The sequence below is a fragment of the Mustela erminea genome, chromosome 1, assembly GCF_009829155.1.
Source record: "Mustela erminea isolate mMusErm1 chromosome 1, mMusErm1.Pri, whole genome shotgun sequence".
NCBI lineage: Eukaryota > Metazoa > Chordata > Mammalia > Carnivora > Mustelidae > Mustela > Mustela erminea.
This window is the reverse complement of record NC_045614.1, coordinates 73,056,364-73,080,912: the sequence shown is the minus strand read 5'-3', so window position 1 is coordinate 73,080,912 and position 24,549 is coordinate 73,056,364. Positions and strand designations below refer to the sequence as shown.

The following is a 24,549-nucleotide window of genomic DNA, read 5'->3' as shown; positions in this document are numbered from 1 at the left end:
GACTTCCACAGATTTTGAATGACCCTAAGTTCTCGGATATGGCTATTTGCAAATCACAGGGTCTATCTGAAAGCATGTAACCACAAACGGATGAAAAGCATGCTTGTTCTCCTTGAGGGTTTTGTCCAAGAACTAAGGGCAGCTGAAATGCTGGCCTTCCAGGCAGCAGGCTTACTAAATAAACATCAGCACAAGTTACTGAGCCCCTAACTCCGTGGAGGGCTTCCTGTGGGCAACTAGCTTTTACCTGCTTTCCCTTTCTTGTGCCATAAGACCACCTCAGGAGACAGACATTACCATTTCAAAGATGAGGGCAGAGGACCAGAAAGAGGAAAAGTGACCTGAGCAGGTTTGCTCCATACATCATCAGCAGAGTGAGGATTTTTTTATTTTATTAAATTGATTTATTTATTTTCAGAAAAACAGTATTCATTATTTTTTCACCACACCCAGTGCTCCATGCAATCCGTGCCCTCTATAATACCCACCACCTGGAACCCCAACCCCCCACCCCCCCCCCCCCCCGCCACTTCAAACTCCTCAGATTGTTTTTCAGATTTTAATGTAGGACCTCTCACTGTGCACTCCACAGTATTTCTTCTAAACCAGAATTCCTGAGCTGAAACAAACACGTACTCCATGAGAAGACACTTTTCATTCAAGGCTCGTGGGGACTTGTCAAAAGTACTTCTTACCATTATGAGATGACATCACAAAAAGATCAATGCAAAAGGCCAATGTTACTTTGGGGCCAACTCCCTGAAGAATTCAGGGATCAGAATCTACTGAAAAGACTGGAGAAGGGTTTGTTGAGTACACAAAAATTACAGGTGTCCTATTCCCAGCTGTCCCCCCAGCCCCCACAGTATGAAATATAGAGTTCATGGCAGTAGAATACCTTCCAGAACCTTCTCATGGCTCAAGCCAGGAAACCAGAGGAGGGATGATGGAGAACTCTGGCTCTCATCCCCATCCACTCACTTAATGGCTACGTGACATTGAGCCTACCACTGACGTTCCGTTGGTCTCAGCTTTCTGTCAACATGGGCACAATACTACCTACCTCACAGGACATCTGTGAAGCATAGCATGATCCCGAGTGACGGTCACTCACACAGAAGGTATTAAACGTCATTACTTCTGTCAACAGACAGTTCCTTTCCCATGCTCAGTGCTTATCATAGTCCCCAGAACACCACTGTGCCCCCACCCTAGGGGTTCTGAAACACCACCTACTGAATGAAAACTAGACACTCACTCTTACATTTGATCCTTCAAAGTCACACACTAGTAAATTCTCAAGAGGACAGTTCCCAACAGCTGTCTCTTAACCCTTTTCCAATCAGGGCTTTACGCTGCCTGAATTTTTATACTGAACTAAAAATAAGAGGTTTTGTTTTGTTTTGTTTTTGTGTATTCTCAGAGAAAGTCAGTGTTCTAATCTTCCTAACAGACTCGCCTCACACCCTTGCAGGGGCACCTTGAATAACAACTAGAGGCTGCAGGATGAACCTAGGTGATGTCAAGAAAAGGGGATTATCAATCTTTGGCAGTTTCTGTCCATCTAGAAGCACCAACTGTCCAAAAAGGGGCTCCATCACCCATGGAAGGTAAGACAGCAGCCCTGGCTGACATGTGTGACAGGTAGGAGCAGGAAATCAGAGACCTGATCTCAAGCCTTGGCTCCACCGCCCTCCCAGCTGGAGCTTCCCTACCATATGGAAACCTATGGAAACCATAGGGCTTGACTAGAGAGCCAGAACCTTAGGTTTCAAAAACCAGTACTTTTTTTTTTTTTTTTTAATCTGGGAATGGATCTAGAAATCTTTTTAGCCTGAGAATTTTTTAATTAATTTAGAGGTTAGTAATCCCTTTTGATTTTTGAAAAAAGATATTAAGAACAAGAAGTACCACACAGTCACTAAAGTAGCTGAAATTTAAAAAGAATCAACTACTGATACACCAGCACAGGTAAAATTCAGAAGCATTACGCTAAGTGAAAGAAGTCTGATGTGAAATGTGTATAATTCAGTGCATAGAACATTCTAGAAAAAAGCAAAACTCTACATAAAAAAGTGGATAGGTGGTTGCCTGGAGCTGAGGGGGAGGGGATCCGCCACAACAGGATAGAGAGGGAACTTTTGGGGGTGACAGAATGATATTTGTGGTGAAGGTTACATGACTGCATGCAGCCATGAAAAACATCACACTTAAAAGGAATGAATTTTACTTTATGTAAATTATACCTCAATAAACCATGAGTCCATAAATACTCTGTATCTTCTACAATAAAAAGTATTTTAACCCTTAAAAAGCAAAGCAATATAATTTCGGAATAAAGAGCCATCCTTTATATTGACTAAAGCTGACTTCAGGCACATTTAGGGAAGGCTTTTCTCATTTCACTTCGAGACTGGGGAAAACCTCCTCAGGTACTGACTGGGACAGGTCTGGGTTTCAGAACTGGAGGACAGGTCCTCCATGAAGCCCTTTGCAGGTTGGATGAATATGGTGCTCCTGCAGTTCTCACCAAGGGGAGTCAGAATGATAGCACCATTCCATCTGCCTCACACTTGTTACAGGGAACACTTGATTTAAAAAAAAAAGAAGAAGAAGAAGAAGGTTTCTAAAAGACAAACTTCTAAGCTATCACAGGGAGGCTATTCTCTATAATCTGCTGGAGAGGGATCTGACCTGCTGAGAGGGAAGGAGGAAGAACAGAGTAGAGATAAGTTTCCGGATGTATTCCTAATAACCTTGATGCAAAGTAAATACCCATCCTACAGTTAAATGGACATTGAGTTTATAGTCATGTTAAGCCCAACTTCATTTTCAAGACTAGCTTTTGCCTAAGCAGACCTGGACTTCATAATGCCTCTCCTGAACAACCAGGTCTGTTCACAATGTAAAAATTATGATTCCCTAGGGGATCACAAGAGCTCTGCTATAAATGAGCGATGGTCAGCAATTTCACTTCCAGTCTCAAATAGGAAATCCTACAGGCCCTGCCATCTAAATTATTATTTATTTGGGTTTTGCATTAACAGGTTAATCTGTATTCTCAAAACTACCCAGAGAACACATCAGTAAATCAAATTCCCCTTCAGAGAATCTTTAAATTCCCTTCCTATCTCTTACTACCATGAAGAGGTCTTTAACTTCCTGGTCTCCAGGGATTCATTAAAACATCAGTGCACTTCAAGCTGGTTTCCTGACCTCGATTCTTACACCCAAAATAAATTCAAGATGAACCAATGATTGAAACACAATAATTAAACTACAAATTCACTGGAGGAAAACACCAAAGAATGTTTTCATCATTTTAGAACAAAGAAGCCTTTACTAAGCATAATATACTACCAAATGCCAAAAATGAAAATATTCATAAATTTGACCACAAAAATTAACTATCCTACATAGCAAAAAATGTACCCCAAGTCAAAATACAGGTGGCCTAGCAGGAGAAAAGATTTATAATACAAATGACAGACAAAGGACAAATAATGCTCAGTTCACATCTAGTTAAGTGCAAATCAAGGAGGAAAAAAGAATAGAGAAAGGGATGAAGGATAAAAATGGACAGATCACATCAAAGAAATACATGTGGTGATCAATATTTGAAAATGTACTCAGCCCCAGTCATTTTAGAAGTGATGGGATTAATTTATTAATTAATTAAATTAAATTAATTTTTTAACTATAAGACTTAAAAACAGAATGTTAGAAGAGCCACCATTAGAGGGGGAAATGCATCTTTACACACAAAACTGGTAGCACTACAACATAGGACAACCTTTTTAGAAGACAATTTAGCAATGTCTAGGAAAAACAGCGCAGACAGTCTATCACCCAGCAATTCCACTGAATGTAGTTTCCTGTGTACACCTAGAGGCACAAAAAGATATATATACGAAGATGTTTGCTATAGCATTATGTCTAACAACCTAAATGTCCATCAGTAGAGAATTTCAACAAAGCAGACATCCATTCCTTAGAACACCATCCATCCATCCTAAGAAAGAGTACAGTAGATCCCAGATACCTAATAAGATCTCCAAAAAGATTTTAAAGATCTTTTTTATTTTATTTTAAAAGATCTTATTTTAAAGATCTTATTTTATCTTTAAAAAAGGCAGGAAGGACTATATGCATGATACAGTCCCATCCTTACAAAAACCACAAATACAGAAAAGACATATATCCTAACACATGCCTAAATCTACTTGAATGATGTGCAAGAACTATTAAGTGTAATTATCTCTAATGAGCATACGAGGCAATAGAGGGGCATCTGTCCTTTTTATTTTATGCCCTTCTGTTGAGTTTTTTAATATTTTATTTATTTATTGGAGAGAGAGAGTGAAAGCACAAGCCGGCAGAGAGGCTGAGGGAAAGAGAAGCAGGCTCTCCGGTGAGAAGGGAGCCCAACGTAGGGCTTGGTCCTAGAACCCTGAGATCATGACATGAGCTGAAGGCACATGCTCAACCGACTGAACCACTCAGGTGCCCCTGTTCTGTTCTACGAAAAAAGAAAAAGATACACATGAAAAATAAAATCTAACTGCCCTAAGAGTTTATAAAATACTGATGAAATGTCCAGAACTTCTACCATAATTCCTAGAAAACAAAGCAAGCCAGAGAGAAAAAAGCTTTAGAAATAGGGCCCTACCTATGGTAACCCAGATTTCGCATGGGGATGTCAAAAAGGGTAAGAGCGAAACAGTAGTAAGCAAGTCAAGGAAAAGGAGGTCTCTTAAAAGAAAGAAAATTAACAGTGAACAAAATCATTATGAAGAAATCAGTTCAGGTTGTACTTGGAGGCAGAAGAGGGAGGTGTATGTAAGCAAGACATTTCCCATGGCCTTGGGCGAGAGAGCAGACTGGCTACAGGATTAAAATCATCAGAAGTTTCATATGTGGGTCTTTCTTTTGGATGCACAGAATGTGGAAAAACACTGTCAACAGGTACCGTGCCTAAATTGGAATTAGTGATATAAAAGGGGTAGTCCTTTGAGTGTTGAGGTCGACAAATATTTATTGCCCTGAATAAATTTATTTTGCAATTATTTTCTATATTCTAATGTTCGGAAATTCTCCAAATCATCCATGAAAATGCCTACCTCCCGTCTCCCACATATCTGATCGAAGACCTCCTACCGAATCCTGAATTCACACTTGGATGCCACATTACCCGAGAATGTTCCTATACTTGGAACGCTAAAGCGCCTTGCAGGATACTTCGTCAGTGTGGGGTCTAGGTTTCATTTAAGGACACTGACAACAACAAGGCTCCATGAACAGAAAATCGGGACTCTCCTGCCGCCACAGCAAAATCATGCACTCAGGCTTCCCAACAGACATTAACCGCTGCTGAACCCGACAAGGTGCAAAGCAACAGAAGGGTCTTCCCGGAAGCAGTTCGAGTGAGGTGCCCGCAGGCCTCTTCCTTCTACCTACAAGCTAATCTTACTACTCTGCTCTTGGTTTTAGATTTAAATGCAGCAGGACAATATGAATTCCAGTATAGTGGGTAACTTCAAAAATAGCATGAAAAACAGCTTCCCCAAAGAAACAGGTTAATTGGGCTAAAGGGCAGCTAATCCAAATTATTACTCCAATGCTTCCTTGCTCCCCGGTGATTACTTACCTTAGAACTCGTTTCCATGTGGTATTTGGCACAAGCTCGAAGCTGAGTCACCCAAAACTGTTTCTCCTTTGCATCGGCAGCTAAAATAGAGAAGAAATGGCTTGTAGAGATTGTTCCAAAATGCATCCAACCTACTTCTACACCCACCTAAGCAGGTGGGGGAGCCCAGGGAGTGAGGTGGAAAGAACAAAGGGAAGAAGGAAGGCAGATCACAATATTCTCAAGCAGCCTGTGCCTACACCAAAACAAACACACAGCAAACTAACAGACCAAAAAAAAAAAAAAACAAAAAGAAAGAAATTTCACTTAACATCAACAGAAAATTCCCTCTTAAACCACATCACAAACGTACTCCAAAATGTCTAAGAACAATTTGGTCATTTTTTTAACCTCCTATGAAAAAAGTCATTTCTCTCTCTCTCCTTTTTTTTTTTTTAAGATTTATTTATTTGACAGAGACAGAATGAGAATACAAGCTGGGAGACAAAGGGAGAGGGAGAAGCAGGCTCCCTACTGAGCAGGGAGCCCTGATGCAGGGCTCAATCCCAGAACGCTGAGATCACGACCTGAGCCAAAGATGCTGCTTAACCAACTGAGCCACTCCGGTGCCTGATCATTTCTACTTATTTAAAGAGGCAGCAGAGGGGCACCTGAGTGGAGCAGGACACTGACATCGAGCCCGATGTGGGGCCCTGGGCTCAGGAGGGAGGCTGCTAGAGTCTCTCTCCCTTTCCATCTCCATCTACCCCCTTCCCTGCACTCTCTCCCATCAATAAAAATAAAAAACAGGAAAGGGAAAACGTGATTATTTTTAAGTGCCTCTATATGTGTGACAAATAAGAGGCTCAGAGGATAGTTTTTCAGAGCCTTTGGGCACTTCTAGCGTTGTACTGTGGACTTACCAGGATCTACAAAATAAGCATTCAATTGAATTATTTTCATATGTGTCCTCAATGACTCATGTTATGATTGGACAGAACAACATTCCAAACGCTGCTTTAGAGGTCCTCAAATTTCCCCCAAAGAGACATTAAAATACAGGCCAAGTGTATGGTCATTATCTTCCATCCACACTCCCACATCTCAAATAGATCACATCATTTTCTTAAACTCTCATGGACACATAACAGGTTCTAATAAAATCTAAGTCATCAATTTCACTGCATAACTAACTGCATAAATAGTTTAATATAACATTAACTGCATGAATGTTGACTAGGCAGGAAACAAAGATTCCCTTGGAAGTTATAATTGTTTACAAAAATGGGCCTCGGAGTCGTTTGTCAGTACAACTCAACTTCAGCTTGAACTTTCGGGTGAACAAATCAGGAGGGGTAGACCAGCGTTAAGCCCAGGTGAACTGGACTTCCAAAGGATTCTGCAGAAACTAGAGCCTTTTTCCTTTAGGAAAGGTGAAGAACTGCCAGTTCATGGCACCAAAAACACTCTCAGAAGCCGTGCAACTACTGACATCAAGACTCATTCAACTCTACACATAGGTGAGACGTGCTCGAGTAAACCCAGATCCTCTGAAGGTGAGCCAAGGACCAGCCATATATCCGCCGAAATTTATCCCACCTTTTCTGCAGTTGCTAACTTTAAGCTAAATTTAGCCCTTGCGATAATGTCACAGATAAAACTTTTGTATTTGCTATTAAAGCTACCCTTAAAAAAAAAAAAAACAAACAACAACAACAAAAAACACCAACCAACAAACCCCTGGGGCATAATAATCCTGAGAATAGTATCAACTCGTAAAAGGCAAAATGAGATGGCTCAATTGTCCTATTCGTTGGATTTTTTTTTATTTGTGTGGGTTTGTGTCATTTTATAAACCACAGGCAGGGCGGGGGGGGGGGGGAGGTCGGGGGAAGTGCTATTAAGTTTTTCACCTGCTTTCGTTTCTGCTCTAACAATTTATTAAGCAATAAACAACAAAACGAAAGCAAGGACCATATAAATCTAGCCAGCTGGAACACACACTGTGAATCTCCAAAGAGAACATGAATCTGCCCACGTTTCCAGAAACTGAAAAACTTTTTTCAACTGTAGGCATTTTTATTTCATAGGTTCCTGGATTGTTTTATAGATTCTGAAATACGACTTGTGTATAGATAATAAAGAAACATTAGCTTATTCCATCTCTTGGCAGTAAAGCTTGGAGGTGGAACCATGAAAACTGGACTCAGAGGCAAGGAGGCTGGGTCCTGGGTTTGGCTTTGCAGAGGCCAACTTATCATCATCAGTTCCTTGGGGTTAAGGAGAGAAAGAGCCTGTTCTTTGTACTGAGCCCCTACCTGGACAAAGAAAAATATAAGATAGGATTCTCAACCAACTCCCAACACTTAATACATACAAGTTCTTCCCTTCCTCAGACCTTAATAACACTGACTCCGTGTGTGTGCATGGGTGTGTGTCTACACATGCATATGCAAGCATACACCAACATGGGCATTTGGATTTTTTTTGTTATTTCATTAGAAGAAAACTTTTCCTGGCAATGCAACTATAATGGAATGATGGAAGAATGATCTAGCCATCCAATTAAACTGCTACAGTCAGGCCTGGCATTGCTAAAAACCTGTATCATGGACGTGCCTAAGGGGTGGCAGGACCGACAGTAACAGCTCAGTGAAGGGCTTCCATATAGGCTTCAGTTTTCAAGAAGCCGAAAGAAGCGGGAAAAGCAAGACAAAAAAATTAACTCCACCCCAAGGAGATGGCTTCCTCACTAGACTCCAATACCATACCAGAATAAATACAATGTAAGTGACAGGGCCCTTTGCTGAGAGATGGTTCTAGAGGAATGTGGGGTGGGGGAGGGGTGCCTTGACCCTTGAAAGGCTTGTTTTGTCCTCACAGCACAGTCCCCACAGGGGACTGTAGTGAAGACTCACACTGTAAAGTTCAAGAAAATACACACTGAGCTAAAAGGAAAAATCTGAACTCTAAGAGCTGAGCTGGCTTTAGTGTCACTCCCCTTTCATCTGTCCTTAATTCTGCAGTTATTCAAGAAAGGCAATTCCTAATGTCAGCTCCATCTCCCCACCCTAGGCATTAAGAAAGGCAGTGTCTGTTACCACAGAGTTCTTGAACACAGCAAACTGTTAAAGGGGATTAAAACACACACACACACACACACACACACACACACACACACACACAAGAGAGCCATCCCCATGATAACTAGGGGTACAGCCCCTGAGATCCATGTGAAGAGTTGGCAGGAGAACATACCTCTCAGTTTATACATCTCTCCGTTAGCGGAGTACACCACCAACATGTGGGGGGCTTCGTCGCTCAGGGACACTATGGCTCCAGACAGAGACAGGGCTCCCCGAGGCTTCTGGTGTTTGCTTTGCTCGTTCACAAAATACTGCAGGATGCCAGCCTCAAAATCCAGCACAAAGTACCTGCGCAGAGAAACCACAGTGCATCACTTTTCCTTCTCCAGCCCACTCCTCATGGCAAAGGAGGAAAGTGATCCTTAAATCAACGCCAAGGCTCTCAACTCAAGAAGGTGGAAACCAAAACTCCCTCCCAGGCACCCCAGAGAAGTCAGCCCATGAGCACGGAGAGAGTCCTGGGTTCTTAGGTCAGAATGGTGCTTATAATGGGCCACTGGGGCAAGGCAAGGGCTGAGTCCATTCCGGAGTGGGTGGAATGCCCATTACCTTGCCTGGTGCCCAGGATACCACCGTAAACCCCCAAATGACCCCTCCCACACACACACAAAAAGGCAAACAGATGCACTGGGACACAGCCTCAGGTAACACACTCTGTAGGACTTCGCAGGAACAGCTGGCATTTCTAAGCCTCTAAGAGAGGCTGTTTTACACTCAGGGAACAGCAAGCTGAGCCCTGAGCTTCCTGCCAGTGGCCTGGGTAACCCTAAGGAGACAGAGCTCCAAGGGTCACCAGTCAGAGAACTAGGTGCACACGCCAGCAGGTCCTCCAAGAACTCGCTCTGACCTAGGAAGTCACCATAACAACCTCCCCTTCTCTACCAGGAAAAAAAGGTCTTCGTCTGAGATGCAAGTACTTCCTGCAGTCTAGAGGCGCACAACAGCCCCTCCTGGTTTTTCCACCTTCTTGCTTTCTGTTCCACTCACACCAGCCTTTCCTCTCTGCCCTCAGAGTCCCCAAGTCATCTCCCATACCAAAGGACCTTGGATCATGCTGTTCCTCCCTGTCTAGAACAATTACTCCAAGGGTGGCCCACAGATTGTTTCCAGTCTACAACAGCTTTGCAGTTTGGCTTTGCTTCAACATCCCACCACCCGATGGGTGAATCAGTCTCATTGAACAGCCTGGATGTAGCCCCACACACATGGCACACACAAGCTACACACTAGTCACAAATCAACTACAATGTAACTGAGGGGAGGAGGAGGGGTCCTTCCCCAGTTTGAAAAACACCCTCCCAGAATGCTATTCTTTCTACCTAGATGACAGTTTCTTTGCCTTCTTGCCATGTTAACTTCTCAGCCTTCAGGACCAACTCAAGGACCACCAACTTGAGAAACCTCCGGATACTCAACTCTTCCTCCCACAAGCTCTCATAGCACCTTGAAATCGTCCTTCCCAGGCTGCCCCCAGTGGGAGTCTATACCTGGAGCCTCTAATTCCACATTGACTAGACGCTACACCCTTTGGAAGCAGAAGTAAGTTCCCCCCCAGTGCCCAGTACAGTGCCAGACACTTCACTGATATTCAGTGAACTTTTGTTCAATGAATCAATGAAGGGGGGGAACCCTACCCACCAAATTCCAGTTCCAAGCCAGGCACCAAAGGACCTGGTCACTACGGTGAACTCACAGAGGCACTCCAAAAATAGTTGGGTCTTTGAGAGATAAGCGGCAATACTCAACATGGGTCAAATGCTATACATGTACAAACTTAGGCTGTTTTCACAGGTTAATGTTAGATCGCACTATGTTCCTTGGAACAACATGGTAGCTTTTGCAAAGTAGGGTTTCCAGTGGTGCTGGGATAAGAAGCAAGTATCATCGTGGAAGAGGAAAAGAGGGCAGTGATGCCCTCTACGATCCCAAGGTTCAAAAGCCATGTAGGGCCCGCAGGTGCATACATCCCATGCGTAAGTAACTGGCGTTCTTTAAACAAATAGATTTTTTTCCATTCCTGTTTATTATTATTTTTTCAAATACCAAGGTGCTGAAACATAAATATGTATGAAGTGGATGGGAGCTAACCAGTTAATAAATGAAACTTAGGGATTTCTCCACATGGAAGCGCCGTGAATCAAGAAAGCTTACAACCCTCTGATCTAATTCATCCTCACAGTAGCCCAACAGTTAGACATAGTCATTCCCAATTTATGGATATCCTGAGACCCAAAGAAACTCACAGTGCAAGGGCAAGGCTTGGTTCACTCCAGCAATCATAAACCCCCCTTTGATTGTCATGCCAGCCCTCCCTTGTCCCTTTCTCCAAGCCACCGCTCTTGAGTCACCTCTCCCAGACTTGCTGTTTATTCTCCCCACCTTCCTATCCCAACAGAGCCAATCCAGCAAGCTGGAAGCTCCCTCCCACAGCGCAGAGTGCCGCACGCCCCAGGTCCCAGTCTTCCAGAATTCCAATTCCTCTAAGAAATCTTCCTCTCATAATTATGACTAACCTTCCAAGTAGCCTGGCCGAGACGGTTGGCCTCGCTTACCCATCTCCTTCCCTCCCGCACCTTAGACTGGGATGATACAGATCGACCTCTGGTTTTCAGGAGGAGCGTGGATAAATCAGACATGGAAATGTGTCACAGACAGGACTATTCCAAATTAAAGTCCCTACTCCAGCAGCACCCACATCACCTGGGAGCTTGTTTGAAATGTAAATTCTTGGGCCCCACTCAAGACCTGCTGCCTCTGAAACTCTGGGGGAGGAACCCAGGAAGCAGTGTTTTCAGCTTCCAGGTCATTCTGAGGCAGCTCAAGGTGGAAAGGCACTGACCTCCACACTGCCTGCCTCTTCTAGGAGACACTGTCAGAATATATTCCCCAGATTCCCCTGCACTTAGGGTGTTGCCATTGGAGTTTTAGCTAATAGGATGTGAGCAAAAGCAATGCAGGCTTGACCCATAAAACACACATTCTCTCTCTCCTGCCCACGGACATACACACTCACTCTCACACACTCATCTCTCTCATACACACACACACACACACACACACACACAGGTTGGAAATGGAGACAACCTGCAGGTGAACTTGGGAACCCTGCAACAATTATGGCAAAGAGATAAGGGACCTGGGTCCCCGAATCTCCACCTGGGAGTCACCTGCTAAGAAGCACCCACATCAGGCTGGTATAGGAATAAGAAAGTTCTGCTGAATTAGGCCATTACAATCAAGATGTGTTACAGAAGTTAGTCTTACAAATTCACATACAAACAAACAAAAAGTATTTCTATTTTCACGTCCTACTTAAAAAAACATTCTTTTAAGATTTTACTTTTGAGGAATCTCCACACCCAGTGTGGGGCTCAAACCCACAACCCTGAGAACAAGAGTCACACACTGCACTGACTGAGCCATCTGGGTGCCCCCATCCTACTTAAAATTTGCTCCGACTTGGGGACACCTGGCTGGCTCAGTCACTTAAGCATCCGCCTTTGACTCAAGTCCTGATCCCAGGGTCCTGGGATGGAGTCCCGCATTAGGCTCCCTGCTCAGTGGGAAGCCTGCTTCTCCCTCTGCCTGCCACTCCTCCTGCTTGTGTGCACTGACAGATAAATCAAATCTTTTTAAAAAATAAACTTCTTTAAAAAAAAGAAGAAGAAGAAGAAGAATTTGCCGCAACTCTGTGTGGCAAAAACAAAATTTCCCCCACCCAAAGAAACCTCCTTCAACAAGAGAGCAGGGTAATGTCTGAGCTGCCAATGATCAAATTATTTAAGTGCTGACCCTGCCCTCTCTTTAGGGGTAAATGTTTTCAACTTGACCTATATCGAACGTCATTGTGATGTAGCCAGGCAGACACGCTCCCGGCAAGGCAGAGCACTAACAGTAACACTCCTTACAAGTGTAGGGAAGGACACTGGGCTCCGACCACAGCACTCTGTGTCCTCCCCACCCTCCCGGGCCAGAGCTGCAGCATCCCCTGTCCAAAATCATACCGGCTTTCCTGGGAGAAGTAGAAGAGGAAAGAGATCTGAACAGGCTTCAAGGAAGAGGCATGTGCCATTGGCTGGAAGGGAGAAAGGGTTTGACATCTTTCTCCTTATTGCTTCTACCGACTCTTCATTGATTAGGAAGGTGTCAGCTTTCCTCACTCCCAGAGGCAGCTTCCCAAATGCATCCTGTTTAAACTACTCACTGTATATTTGCAAAGACATTATTCAGAAGCTGATGCAAAGAAATGAATTTGATGTTGTTCTTTTGCCCAATAGGGATGACAATAAGCAAATGATGTCCCATTATGCAGGATATGGGGACGCATTAATGATTTTTCATAATATGTATTTCAAACCTACATCTTAATTTTAACCTGTCACAGATGGGGGGGGGGGGACCACTTCTACTGCGTTCTAAAATACTTTAAATGCAAATGTGCAGGTTTGAATCATGAGCACTAAGGAAGGTCATCAATAATTTACTCCCCTTCTAAAGACAACGAGAAATTATTGTGTTTGGAGAGAAGCAATGGAGTACAAGCAGATTAAAAACTATAGCCAACTCAACAAAGTGTCCCTTCAGGCCGGCCTCTGAAAGGTTTAAGTTAGCTTGTGTCACGGAAGGTGAGAGCTGTCCATACGGCATTAAGGAGGGCAATCCCGGTTGGTCACATCCCCTGGGAGGAATGAAATTAAATTTGGTTTCCCACTGGGTCATGGCTCTGTCAGTTACTGCTGTTCGGAGCCTGGAGCAGTATCTGAAAGTCACAGCTTTCCTGCTAAATAGGAAAAGTTAGCCATATTTCTAAATGAGACTTTCTAAGCCCAAGTGAAATTGCTAGATAAAATCCTGAAACATTCTTACAGGTTTTTCCTCCTAGAGAAATGATAAAGAGTAGAATTAAGTTTGTCTTATTTTCTTTTTTTTAATTAATGTCTTCAGGCTTTAGCATGCAACCCAATGTGAAGGTAAACTTCACTGTACACAGAGCGAGCCTGTATTTTTCGCTGCATTAACAAAGCAAAGAACATGGTGGGGAGAGAAAACCAGGGGAGAACATAAACCCGCTTGGAGAGGCGTCTTCACTGCTGGCAGCCCAGCTTCCTGGGGACACCACTGGCCAGTTCCAAAGCCAGGAGCTACGGCACGCAGCAGGTGCCTTCCCTGGAAGGACGGAGGACCAGCCCCTGTACTGCTTATGCTTCAGGCAAGCCTCACTGCTTTAGAAACACCACACACGTGCACCACTCCACCCTTCATATACACACTCACAGATGTGGACACTCACATGTTCCCACAAACACACCTGCACACACTTACACAGATACTCACGTTCATACCTCTGCACTCATGTCAACATTCTTGAACTCACACCACACTTCTACCTACTCGGACATGCACACACTTTCACACTCCCCTGCACATGCACTGACTTTCACACACACAGAGAGCAGCCGCAGCCCTTTCTTAGCACTGCCTTCCAATTCTTGCATCCCCCAGGTTATCTGTCTACACCTGTAGCTTCTTGATCTCACCCAGCTGCCTGACAGTTTCATTAAGGTCCAAGTTTAGCATCTGAAAGTTGAAAAATCCATTTTTATATTGGGAGCAGGGAAGAACATACCCTAAAAGCACAGCAACGTCCATGAGGCCAAACTCCAGGCCGGAGCAGAAATGTCACGGGAAAGGTTTTGGGGGCGGTGCTTTGAGAAGAAGTTCACAGATGCAGACAGGCAGAAGGTGCAACCAAACCACAAGAGAATTATAAAGAGAAAAAAATGCAGTGTAAAAAACCTTCCTTTGAAGACAAACTTAGTAGACAGGCTGGTCCTGACAAAAAGCTAAGTCACTCCATCTGAATTGAAAGGTGAAAAGTAAAACGACAAGAGTAAAGGCCCTAGGAAGAAGAGGTGCTCGCCTCTTGACGGCAGCTGAGTAGACACCTTTCATACCTGTGTTATCTCCAATAGGCTGTCAGGACTCTTCTCGTCTCCCCGGAGGCTCAGTCCCTCATCTCCATGCCTGATGCTGGGGCCAGAACCTCAGGGACTCCCTGCCTGCCAGACCCACCCCCCCAGCCCCACATGAATGAGGAAAGAGGACCCACCTCCCACTGCCCACAGATAGTCAGGCAATCCTTCCCACGGAGATGGGTCTCACCTTCCTCAGGCACCCTGTCTTGAGAAGCACCTGCCCCCACTGCTGGAACTCACCAGACACGGCAGGCTGGAGACGTCTGAGCAGCGGCCTTACCCCACTAAGGACAACACTGACCTTGGTCTTCCACTTAAGATGCTTTCCTAGGTTGGATTATTTGCTGCCCGACTCTTTGGGAACCCCAGCGCACACCCCACTGGTACACCAAAATGGCAGAGACAGAGGACCCTCTCACAGAGGCGGGATTTCTCCACCTTGGGCATCCTCCTCTCCTCCATGGGCCCAAGCCGCAAGAGAACTTGACAGGTGTAGGCACAGAGCTTAAGGAGAAGATCTTACAGCCCTACACACACAGATTACTCAGGTTTCAGCTGCCCCACCCACCCACCCAATTTCTATCAATTGAAATATCATCATTTCTGTGTGCCTGGGTGGCTCAGTGGGTTAAAGCCTCCGCCTTCAGCTCAGGTCATGATCCAGGGTCGTAGATGGCACCCACATCGGGCTCTCTGCTCAGCGGGGAGCCTGCTTCCTCCTCTCTCTCTTCCTGCCTCTCTGCCTGCCTCTGTGCCTACTTGTGATTTCTGTCAAATAAATAAAATCTTTTTAAAAAATAAATACATAATAAAAATATAATAAAATATCATCATTTCTGACACCTAGAATCACATTTCTAAAGCTTCCAATCTACTGTTTACAGAAAAATTAAAATGAAAATCTGCAAAGCAAACTCGGTATATGAAGGAGGAGGGGAAATATCAAACTGTGGGTGTATTCTCCTAAATTCACCTTAAGTCTTCAAACCTGACACCGCCTGTTGACCACCTCCAGTGAGCCCTTCTCATCTCCAGAGAGCAGCATATATAATTTCTCCACACGGAGTTGCCTCCTCAGAAGTGCCAGTCACACGTGAGAGGGTATTCATGCATCCCAGGGAGGCCCGTAACACCTGATCATGGTGGTCTTCTCACGGGGAAGGGCTCACGCTCATAATCCTTAGAGTTTCTGACTTGAACAGAGAAGGGAAATCTTGTAGAACTTCTCTCATGATAACCTGGAGAGGAAGTGCCAAAACCTTACAAACTCCAAGGCCTCCTCAATCCTAGCCGAACTTGAACGTCTGAGATCTGCTTAAGTCTTGTAACGATAGGATGGCCATGTTCCCTCCGTGAATTCCCAGCCCATTCAGAGATTCCCGGATGTAATGTGAAACCGTAGCTTAAGGAGGGGAGGGAGGGGGGCCTGCATCAGGCTCTCTGCTCAGCAGGGAGCCTGCTTCCCCCTCTCTCTGCCTGCCTCTCTGCCTACTTGTGATCTCTATCAAATAATAAACAAAATCTAAAAAAAAAAAAAAAAAAAAAAGGACAGGCCCCTCCCAGTGGGTAGGTGGCAGTTTAATAGGCAAAGAGAATTTACACAGGAGGCCTGCCTTGGGCAGCAGCAAAACGAATCCATGTGCCCACCCTCCAAACCTTAAAGGTCATGGATACTGTGCAAGTGTTCTCACTATCACATCACCATCTCAAGTCTGCATCCTTGGAGCAGCTTCTGGGAGCAGGAACCCACATTCCTAGCACAGGGGAGGAGCTGAGAGGCCTCTGGATGTCCAGGTCCAGCTCATGGGGTCAACTGGTGGTCACGTCCTCTTGATGACCATTCCAAGAGTCTCCACTACTTACTATTTGACTTACGATCAGAGAAGTCCACCACTGCCACATCCATGCCCCAAAAGGCAGAGATTCCAACATCCTCCAGAAGGTGCTAAGTTGTGAGAGGGCCTTAAGGCTCATCACCAACCAGGGGACAAGTAGACGCTATCACAGAATCACAGAAGGACTTCGTCATTCCCAAACATTTGGGCATGCAATACAGGTCCAATTTCAATCGATCAGAAAAATTTAGGATATGGGCTGTGTATAGCACAACCATTATGTTAGTTTTCAGAAATCTTAAAGATAGAGAAGCTGAACCATTAGTAAAAACAACTGCTAATCTTCACAGAGCACTTTCTACATGCCATGGATTATTACTCATATTAATTCATTTATAACTCCCAGCAGTTCTGGGAAAAAATGCAATCATAACCTCTTTCTACGGGGGAAAAAATTCAAGTGAAGAAAGAGTAACTTGTTCAGGATCTTACAAACAGGAAATGATGGGTCTAGATTTTAACGCAGGCAATCTAGCGATATAGTTCATAACTCTAAACCGTTAAGATACTCCTGTGGATTAAAATAGTTTTCACTGCAAAGAAGCAAAAACAGAGGATCAAAAATACATAAAGCAAACTGATAGAAATGCAAGAAAAAAAGAAAATACAGTCAGATTGGGAGATTGTAGAATCCTATCACCTATTAATTCTGTAGGATTGAACAGATATGCAGAAAAAAGACATCCAAGACAACAGTTTTATTTTAGATTTTTCAAGTAATTATATACACTGGCAAAAAATAGGGCTTTTTTTTTTTTTTTCAAGATTTATTTGAGAGCTAGAGAGATTGAGAGAGAGAGAGAGAAAACTGAACAGGGAGCCTGATTTGGGGCTTGATCCCAGGACCCCAGGATCATGACCTAAGCCAAAGGCAGACACTTAACTGACTGAGCCACCCAGGCACCCGATAAGACTTTTTAAATGTGCATGGATAAATCTTCCAAAACACTGCCCAAAAAACCATCAAGTAGTAGAAATGTTATAGGTCACACTCTTTACAGTTCACAGGAAAATGGTGTATTAAAGACTTCAGTTTTTAAAAAATAAGTAATATCAGTTTTAGTAATATAACATTTAAATGTAATTGGCATATTATGATTTATATTCATTTAGGAGAAAATAGGTTAATAGGAAAATTAGGAAAAACTAGGAGAATAGGTTAGAGTGGGGAGGGCATGACAGAGGCAAAACCATAATAAAAGTATTGGCACATATTTCTAAATTTAAAAAATCTCTAGGAGCACCTGGGTGGCTCAGATGGTTAAGCCTCTGCCTCCGGCTCAGGTCATGATCTCAGGGTCCTGGGATTAAGCCCCACATTGGGCTCTGCTCAGTGGAGTCTGCTTGTCCTTCTCCCTCTGCCTCTCCCCCCTGCTTATGCTCTCAAATGAATAAATCTTTTAAAAAAAATCTCTAAAGTAAAAACAAAAAAAATCCATAAATAAAACTGACAACTAATAACGTATGGTTTAAAAAAAATACTGCAGTATCTTGCCTTCTAAAAAGAATGTGTCTTACAGTTTGGATTGGCCACTCCCTGCTTACCAAATCAGTTAAGCAGCTTGTTAAAAATGTGGATTTCTGAATCCAACCCACACCTAGAGAATCAGCATCTTTGCAGATGAGGTCAGGAAATCAGGAATGCGAAATTTCAAAGTTTCCCTAAAACGCCCTGCAGGAGAGGAGCCAGCGCAAATTCACAGATGGAAGAAAACCTCACGGGTGTTGTTCAGGAGCCTGGTTTTCAGCTTCCCCCACCATCACTCACACAGCAAACGCCTGAGCACCTACACGCCCAGACAACCAAGCAGGATTTATTATTTAAGTGTGCGACGACCTCATTTTGTCTGCGTCTGAACGAGCCCAATCCCAGCTCCAAAATCACAACCACCCAGGCAGTGGGTTTTCTTGGCTCTGTCCCTTTGGAAGTATTTTTGAGAAAGATTTAAGGAAAAGTTCCAAAACTACCTGGCAGAAAGCTCCCGAGTAATCGGATCATCAAGCAACATTAGGCAGGTGCTCAGCTGCTCATAGGGGCCCGGGCTGAAAAACCCACCTGAAGATTAAGGAGCGAGCCACCCAGCGGCCTCGAGAACCACCTAATAAAGCACCAGCATAAGTCAACGTTAACTTTGAATACGAGATTTGATGCACTGTGCTTGGATTTGATCTATGATGAGATTCAATCTGCTTTTAGAGACGGGGTGATTTAATTCCAAAAGCAAGAACGGAGACCTGTCTGACAAGGATTAATACAGGCTTTCAGAACAGTGCCTCTCACCTTCCGAACTATTAACTCTTGAGTTTCCAGTGCCTTCAGGGAAGACTCTTAACACTGTAGTAAGAAGACTGTAAAATATCAGGAGGTATCGTAAGGCACAGAGCGCCCATTTGCACTCTTGCCGTTGAGGACACAGGTAATTTACCCGAGGATACTTACAATGGGCTGAGTCTTGATTCAGGTCCCTGCTTTGGACTGGAAGGCTGAACTCACACATCAAGTCACGGTGAAAAAGATTCTGGTACTCGCTAAAGCCCTGGGGTAAAGAAGGGTAGGCGTTCCCAGCCTGGCTCCCACGGAGATGAAGAGAGCGGAGACCTACCTGGGGAAGCAATTCAGATTCCCAGGAATCTCAGTTTTGTCCCCAGATACCCAACTCAGTCAAGCCCTAAACTCCACTGTCCTTGGATCAAAGGATCTTGCATCCTTCCTAGGGTGATGCAGCACAAAAGAAAGAGGTCTTACTTGGTGGTAAGCGGCCTGACTATGGCCTAGACCGGCGGTTTTCAAGCTTTAGCTGCATCAGAATCACCTGGAACCTTATTAAGAAGCAGCTCACTGGGCCCTCCCCAGACTTTCTGATTGCGGAAGTCTGGGGTGGAGCATGAGAATGTGAATTTTTTTTTTTTTTAAAGATTTTATGTATTTATTTGAAAGAGTGACAGAGAAAGCTCAAGAGAGAGTGCCTGCACAAGCAGGGGGGAGGGGCAAAGGGAGAGGGAGAAGCAGGCTCCCCACTGAGCTGGGAGCCCAACGTGGGGTTCAATCCCAGGACCCCAGGATCATGACCTGGCAGATGCAGATGTTTAACTGACTAAGCCAACAAGGTGCCCCGAGAATTTGAATTTCTAACATCTTCCAGGGCTGAGGCTGATGCTGCTGCAATGCCCACACTTCAAGAGCCACTGGTTCTCACATTGGTGACAAAGTCCTTTATCCACTCTGAGCTTTGACATCTAGTCCTGCAAAAGCAGAAAGCCGAATGACTCTCTTTTGCAGACTATCCCACCGTCACTGGGCCTAAAGATCTGTCTGGTTATAAAACAAGAGCTTCCAAAGCACACGTCGCATTTCCAAACGCAAACAGTAAATCGTACCCAATGCTGACGTTCGTATTACATTGTGTCAGCAGTTTAGTTAATTGACTACAATGCCAACAAGGCAGAACTTAAAACAAGAGCCTTGATTTGTTCTTTGGTTGACATGCCATGGAAATCTTATTGGGCAAGGATTAGCACCTGATTCTTAACATGGTCAGCGGTACGAAGGTTCTTTGATGAGGACTTTTTTTTTTTTTTAAGATTTTATTTATTCATTTGACAGACAGAGATCACAAGTATGCAGAGAGGCAGGCAGAGAGAGAGGAGGAAGCAGGCTCCCCGCCCAGCAGAGAGCCTGATGCGGAGCTCGATCCCAGGACCGTGGGATCATGACCCGAGCCGAAAGCAGAGGCCTCAACCCACTGAGCCACCCAGGTGCCCCTGATGAGGACTTTTTTTAAGGTTGTATTTATTTACTTGAAATAGCAAGAGAGCACAGTGGTGGGGGAGGGGAGCAGAGGGAAAGGGTGAAGCAGCCTCCCCACTGAGCAGGGAGCCCAATGGAGGACTCCATCCTAGGACCCCAAGATCATAAGTTGAGCCCAAGGCAGACGCTTAACCAACTGAGACACCCAGGCACCCCAGATGTGGATAGCTTTACCCAGGGTTAAAAAAAAGAGTCTATATAAGTCCAAATTTCTGAAAAAAAAAAGGGGGGGGGGAGAAAACCTAGTTCCAAAACTAGGTTCTATTTGCAAGAATTGACTCATTTCTTTAAAAACAATCCTTTTGCACTGAGTACCTACAATGTGCTAGGCACCCTGTGCCAAGGGCTAAGGCTACACTGGTGGGATGGGGTATGGACAAGGCCCCTACTCGAATGCATGGTGGGGTGGACGAATGGCTCCAACACACAAAATAGTCACTAAAATAAATGGCAAAATTATAGCTGCGGTGAGTGTCTCCTGGAGAAGAGAAGAGAATGTGACCTGGTTAGGGAGTTCCCAAGGTCAAAATATCCATCCGCTGGTGAAAGGATAAACAAAATGTGATCTATGCATACAATGAAATACTGTTTAGCAATTAAAAAAATACTGATACATGTGCTACCCCACGGGGTAGCCTCAAAAGGCTTATGCTAAGTAGAGGAAACCAGGTGCAAAAGATGAAACGTTACATAGTTTCGTTTATACACAATGTTCAGAGGAGGAAAATTTACAACGAGAAAAAGCAGATGAACAGCTGAGAACGGGAGTGGGATAAACCACAAACCAGCTACAGGGAATTTTTTTCAGGGATAGAAATGTTCTCAAACTGGATGGTGAATTTAATGGTGTGTAAATTGTATAAAAGTATTTAAAATAAAACACTTCAGGGACACCTGGGTGGCTCAGTCCGTTAAGCATCTGCTTTGGCGAAGCTCAGGTCACGATCCCAGGGTTGTGGGATCGAGTCCTGCTCCTGGCTCCTTGCTGGGCAGGCCGCCTGCTTCTCCCTCTGCCTGATACTCCCCCTGCTTGCACATGCACTTGCTCGCTCTCCCTCTCTCTCTCTCTCTGACAAATAAATAAATAAAATCTTTAAAAGAAAACACTCCAGGGGCGCCTGGGTGGTTCAGTGGGTTGAGCCTCTGCCTTGGGCTCGGGTCGTGGTCTCGGGGTCCTGGGATCGAGCCCCACATGGGGCTCCCTGCTCAGCGGGGAGCCTGCTTCCCCCCTCTCTGTCTGCCTCTCTGCCTGCTTGGGATCTCTCTCTCTCTGTGTCAAATAAATAAATAAAACACTTCAGTGTTCCCGGCACTAGGCTTGGCCAGCATGGAGAGGCAGGCTTACAGCAGGGGCACCATCGACAAGACTTCATGATGAACAGGGAATTGTGTTTGGGGAATTCTGCACCTGAGAGACCTTTACAACTTTCAAGAGACGTCGGTTAGCAGCTGGATGAATGGGGCTGGAGCCCAGAGGAGGTCTGGGCTATGGCTATCAAGTTGAAATCACCTGTAAATAAGGAGACACGGAGGCCAAAGGCGTGTATGAGATTCACACAGAAAGAGACGAGAGGAGAAGGGGAGGCAGGGAGGAGTATTCTTAAAACCAAGATGTGGGGGGATCTAATAGTGAACAGCAAAAGAGACAGAACCCGAGGCAGAGAGCTAGGAGGAAACCAGAACCCCAGAAAGAGAACGTCTGGGAAAGGAGGCTATGACCCGCTGTGTGGAATGCTGACAAAATGTCAGTGAGATAAGAACTGAAATGTGCTGTTTGTGACCATACGCTGATGTGTTTACTTCAAGATTCACGGAGTGCCATGACCCTACCTTACTGTCAAGCAGATCGGTCCTTGTTGATGCAGCAAGCCCAAGTTTACCAGATGTTTCCCAATACCCGTGTTCCACTTTTACTGGGAGCAGTGGAAAGATTACTCAGTTGAAACTAGGGTCTGCAACCTCCACTCTGGCAGGGTCTGAAACCAGATGTAGCAGAGACGGCTGACTGCCCGACCCAATATGTATTTTCTCTTCTCTCTTGAATCAAGAGGACTTCAGTTTTTAGCTGGGCACAGTAGGCCATGCCCGAATACACTTCCCAACCTTCCTCTCAGCTAGAGGTGGTCATGTGACTGACTTCTAGCTAACAAGGAACAATGGTGTATTAGATTCCTTCCCCTGCCTTTTCAGAAGATGGATATCACGGCTGGAATTTCCACATTCCAACTTTGAAGGCCATGGCCACAGCCTGTGGATGGTGAAGCAGGAAGTGAGAAGGAGCCTGGGTCTTTGAAATCTGTGGAACCCCCCACCCAGCCCCTGCAACTCCAACCCTAAAAAGTTAACCTCCAAACTTTTTATGTGACATAAAAATAAAGGCTGCATATCAGAATCATCTGGCGTTATAGACTGAATTTTGTCCTCCCCAAATTCATATCTAGAAGCCCTAACCTCCAACACATCTGTATTTGGAGACAGGCCCTATAAAGAAGAAATGAGGTTTGAATTAGGTTATGGGCAGGGGGAGGGAGGGACCATTTGGTCTGGTAGAATTAGTGTCCTTACAAGGAAGAGACTGCAGAGAACAAGCTCGCTCTCTCCCTGTGCACACAGCAAGATGGCAGTCATCTACCACTCAAGAGAAGAGGCCTCAGAATGAAACCCATCTTGTTGGCACCTTGCTCTCAGACTTCTGGCCTCCATAACCGAGAAATAAATTTCTGTTGTCTAAGCCACCCAGTCTTGTTATAGCTGCCCAAGCAGACTAAAACCCCTAGTTCCAAGGTCCACTCCCCTACACATGCACATAGACCAATTAAATCGGAATTTCTGGGAGTGAAAGCCAGGCATCGGTAATTGTCCAAGCTCCCCGGGTGACTGCAACTGAGGCCAAACTTGAGAGCCAGCGGCTGATGCCACCTGTTAATCTCAGCTGAACACTATTCCTAACTGACACACCAACCCATGTGACCCCTCTTCCTGTGCCAGCCAGTGAGCAGGTTGTTAAAACGGGATTATAATGCTCACTGCTCCCACCAACATTTAGCAACCCTACTATATGCCAAATGCTGAAGATACACTGGTCAACAGGTCAGTTTCTGCTCTCAAGAATCCTATAGTTATGTTATCTGAAAGGATTCTGTGAGCAAAAGCAACAAATTATGTACTTGTTATGATTATTTGGGTTAAACACAATGCAGAATCCAGAAAAAGTAACATGGATGAAGACCAATCATATCACCATATTAAACAAAAGGTAACAACCTATTATAAACCTAAAGAGTGTTTAGAAATCACTCAATTGCTGAGGATAATTTCACATCAATGATATATCCCCATTATACATACATATATACCACACACATCCAGCATGAGAAATTGTGCTTAATATATCTACATTTCTTACTTATGACCATGAGGAACAAGGCCATGTTAATTTCAAGACACTCGAACTTTAAGAACTGTATGACAGATATGTGAGTGAAGCGTTCACCATGGATCATTAAGTTTTCAGAACAGACTTCCTTTAGGGTCCCACACAATAGATCACCATCACATCTGTAGAGGATAAAGAGTTACTGTATCATTTTCAAACTTCACACAAAAACAATAGTTACTTCCCAAAGACTGTTTAAGACTATGCCCATTTGGGGATCAAACGCTCCGGGTTCTACGTGCAATGGCCCCACTTTCCAAATGATCTAATCAAATGGGAAGTACTTGTGTTTTCTGCAAAGGATAGTATTATTTCCTTAAAAATCTATTTTCTTCCCCTTTCTTTCTTCTTTGTTCAGGTGGAGAACAAGCACATCATCTGGCTCTCTCCTCAGAACCCAATCCTAGAGATGCCACAGAACAGAAAGGATGTTGAGAGACTGGGGTGCAGAGCAGAGGTGCACAGGTTCCCAAATGCAGGGACAGGCTGGGGCCAGGGAGCACGAGGGCCATAAAGGGGGCACAGTTTCAAGGAAGAGTCCTCCAACTCGACCACACGTGTCACTATTACTGCCCAGGTAAGTAGAAGCACCAGCTCAGAAGCTGCTGTGGTATCTAGGCAGTGCCTGGCTTTGGGGGTTCCATAACAAGAGCAAGTACAATG

The 24,549-nt window shown here is 44.5% G+C and overlaps 1 protein-coding gene across 4 annotated transcripts in view; it reads right to left on the bottom strand.

The window, feature by feature from the left end:
* OSBPL10 (oxysterol binding protein like 10) overlaps positions 1–24,549 on the bottom strand; it is a 320,106-nt gene that overhangs the window by 203,591 nt on the left and 91,966 nt on the right. For 3 of the 4 annotated variants that reach the window (XM_032320875.1, XM_032320787.1, XM_032321062.1), the window contains exons 2-3: positions 8,885–9,060; positions 5,648–5,727 (exon numbers count right to left, since the gene is read on the bottom strand). In XM_032320875.1, coding sequence (XP_032176766.1) covers positions 5,648–5,727; positions 8,885–9,060 — 256 coding nt within the window. Of the gene's footprint in view, positions 1–5,647; positions 5,728–8,884; positions 9,061–15,720; positions 15,859–24,549 lie in introns of those variants that run through there. The other variant, XM_032320963.1, reaches the window with a different exon arrangement.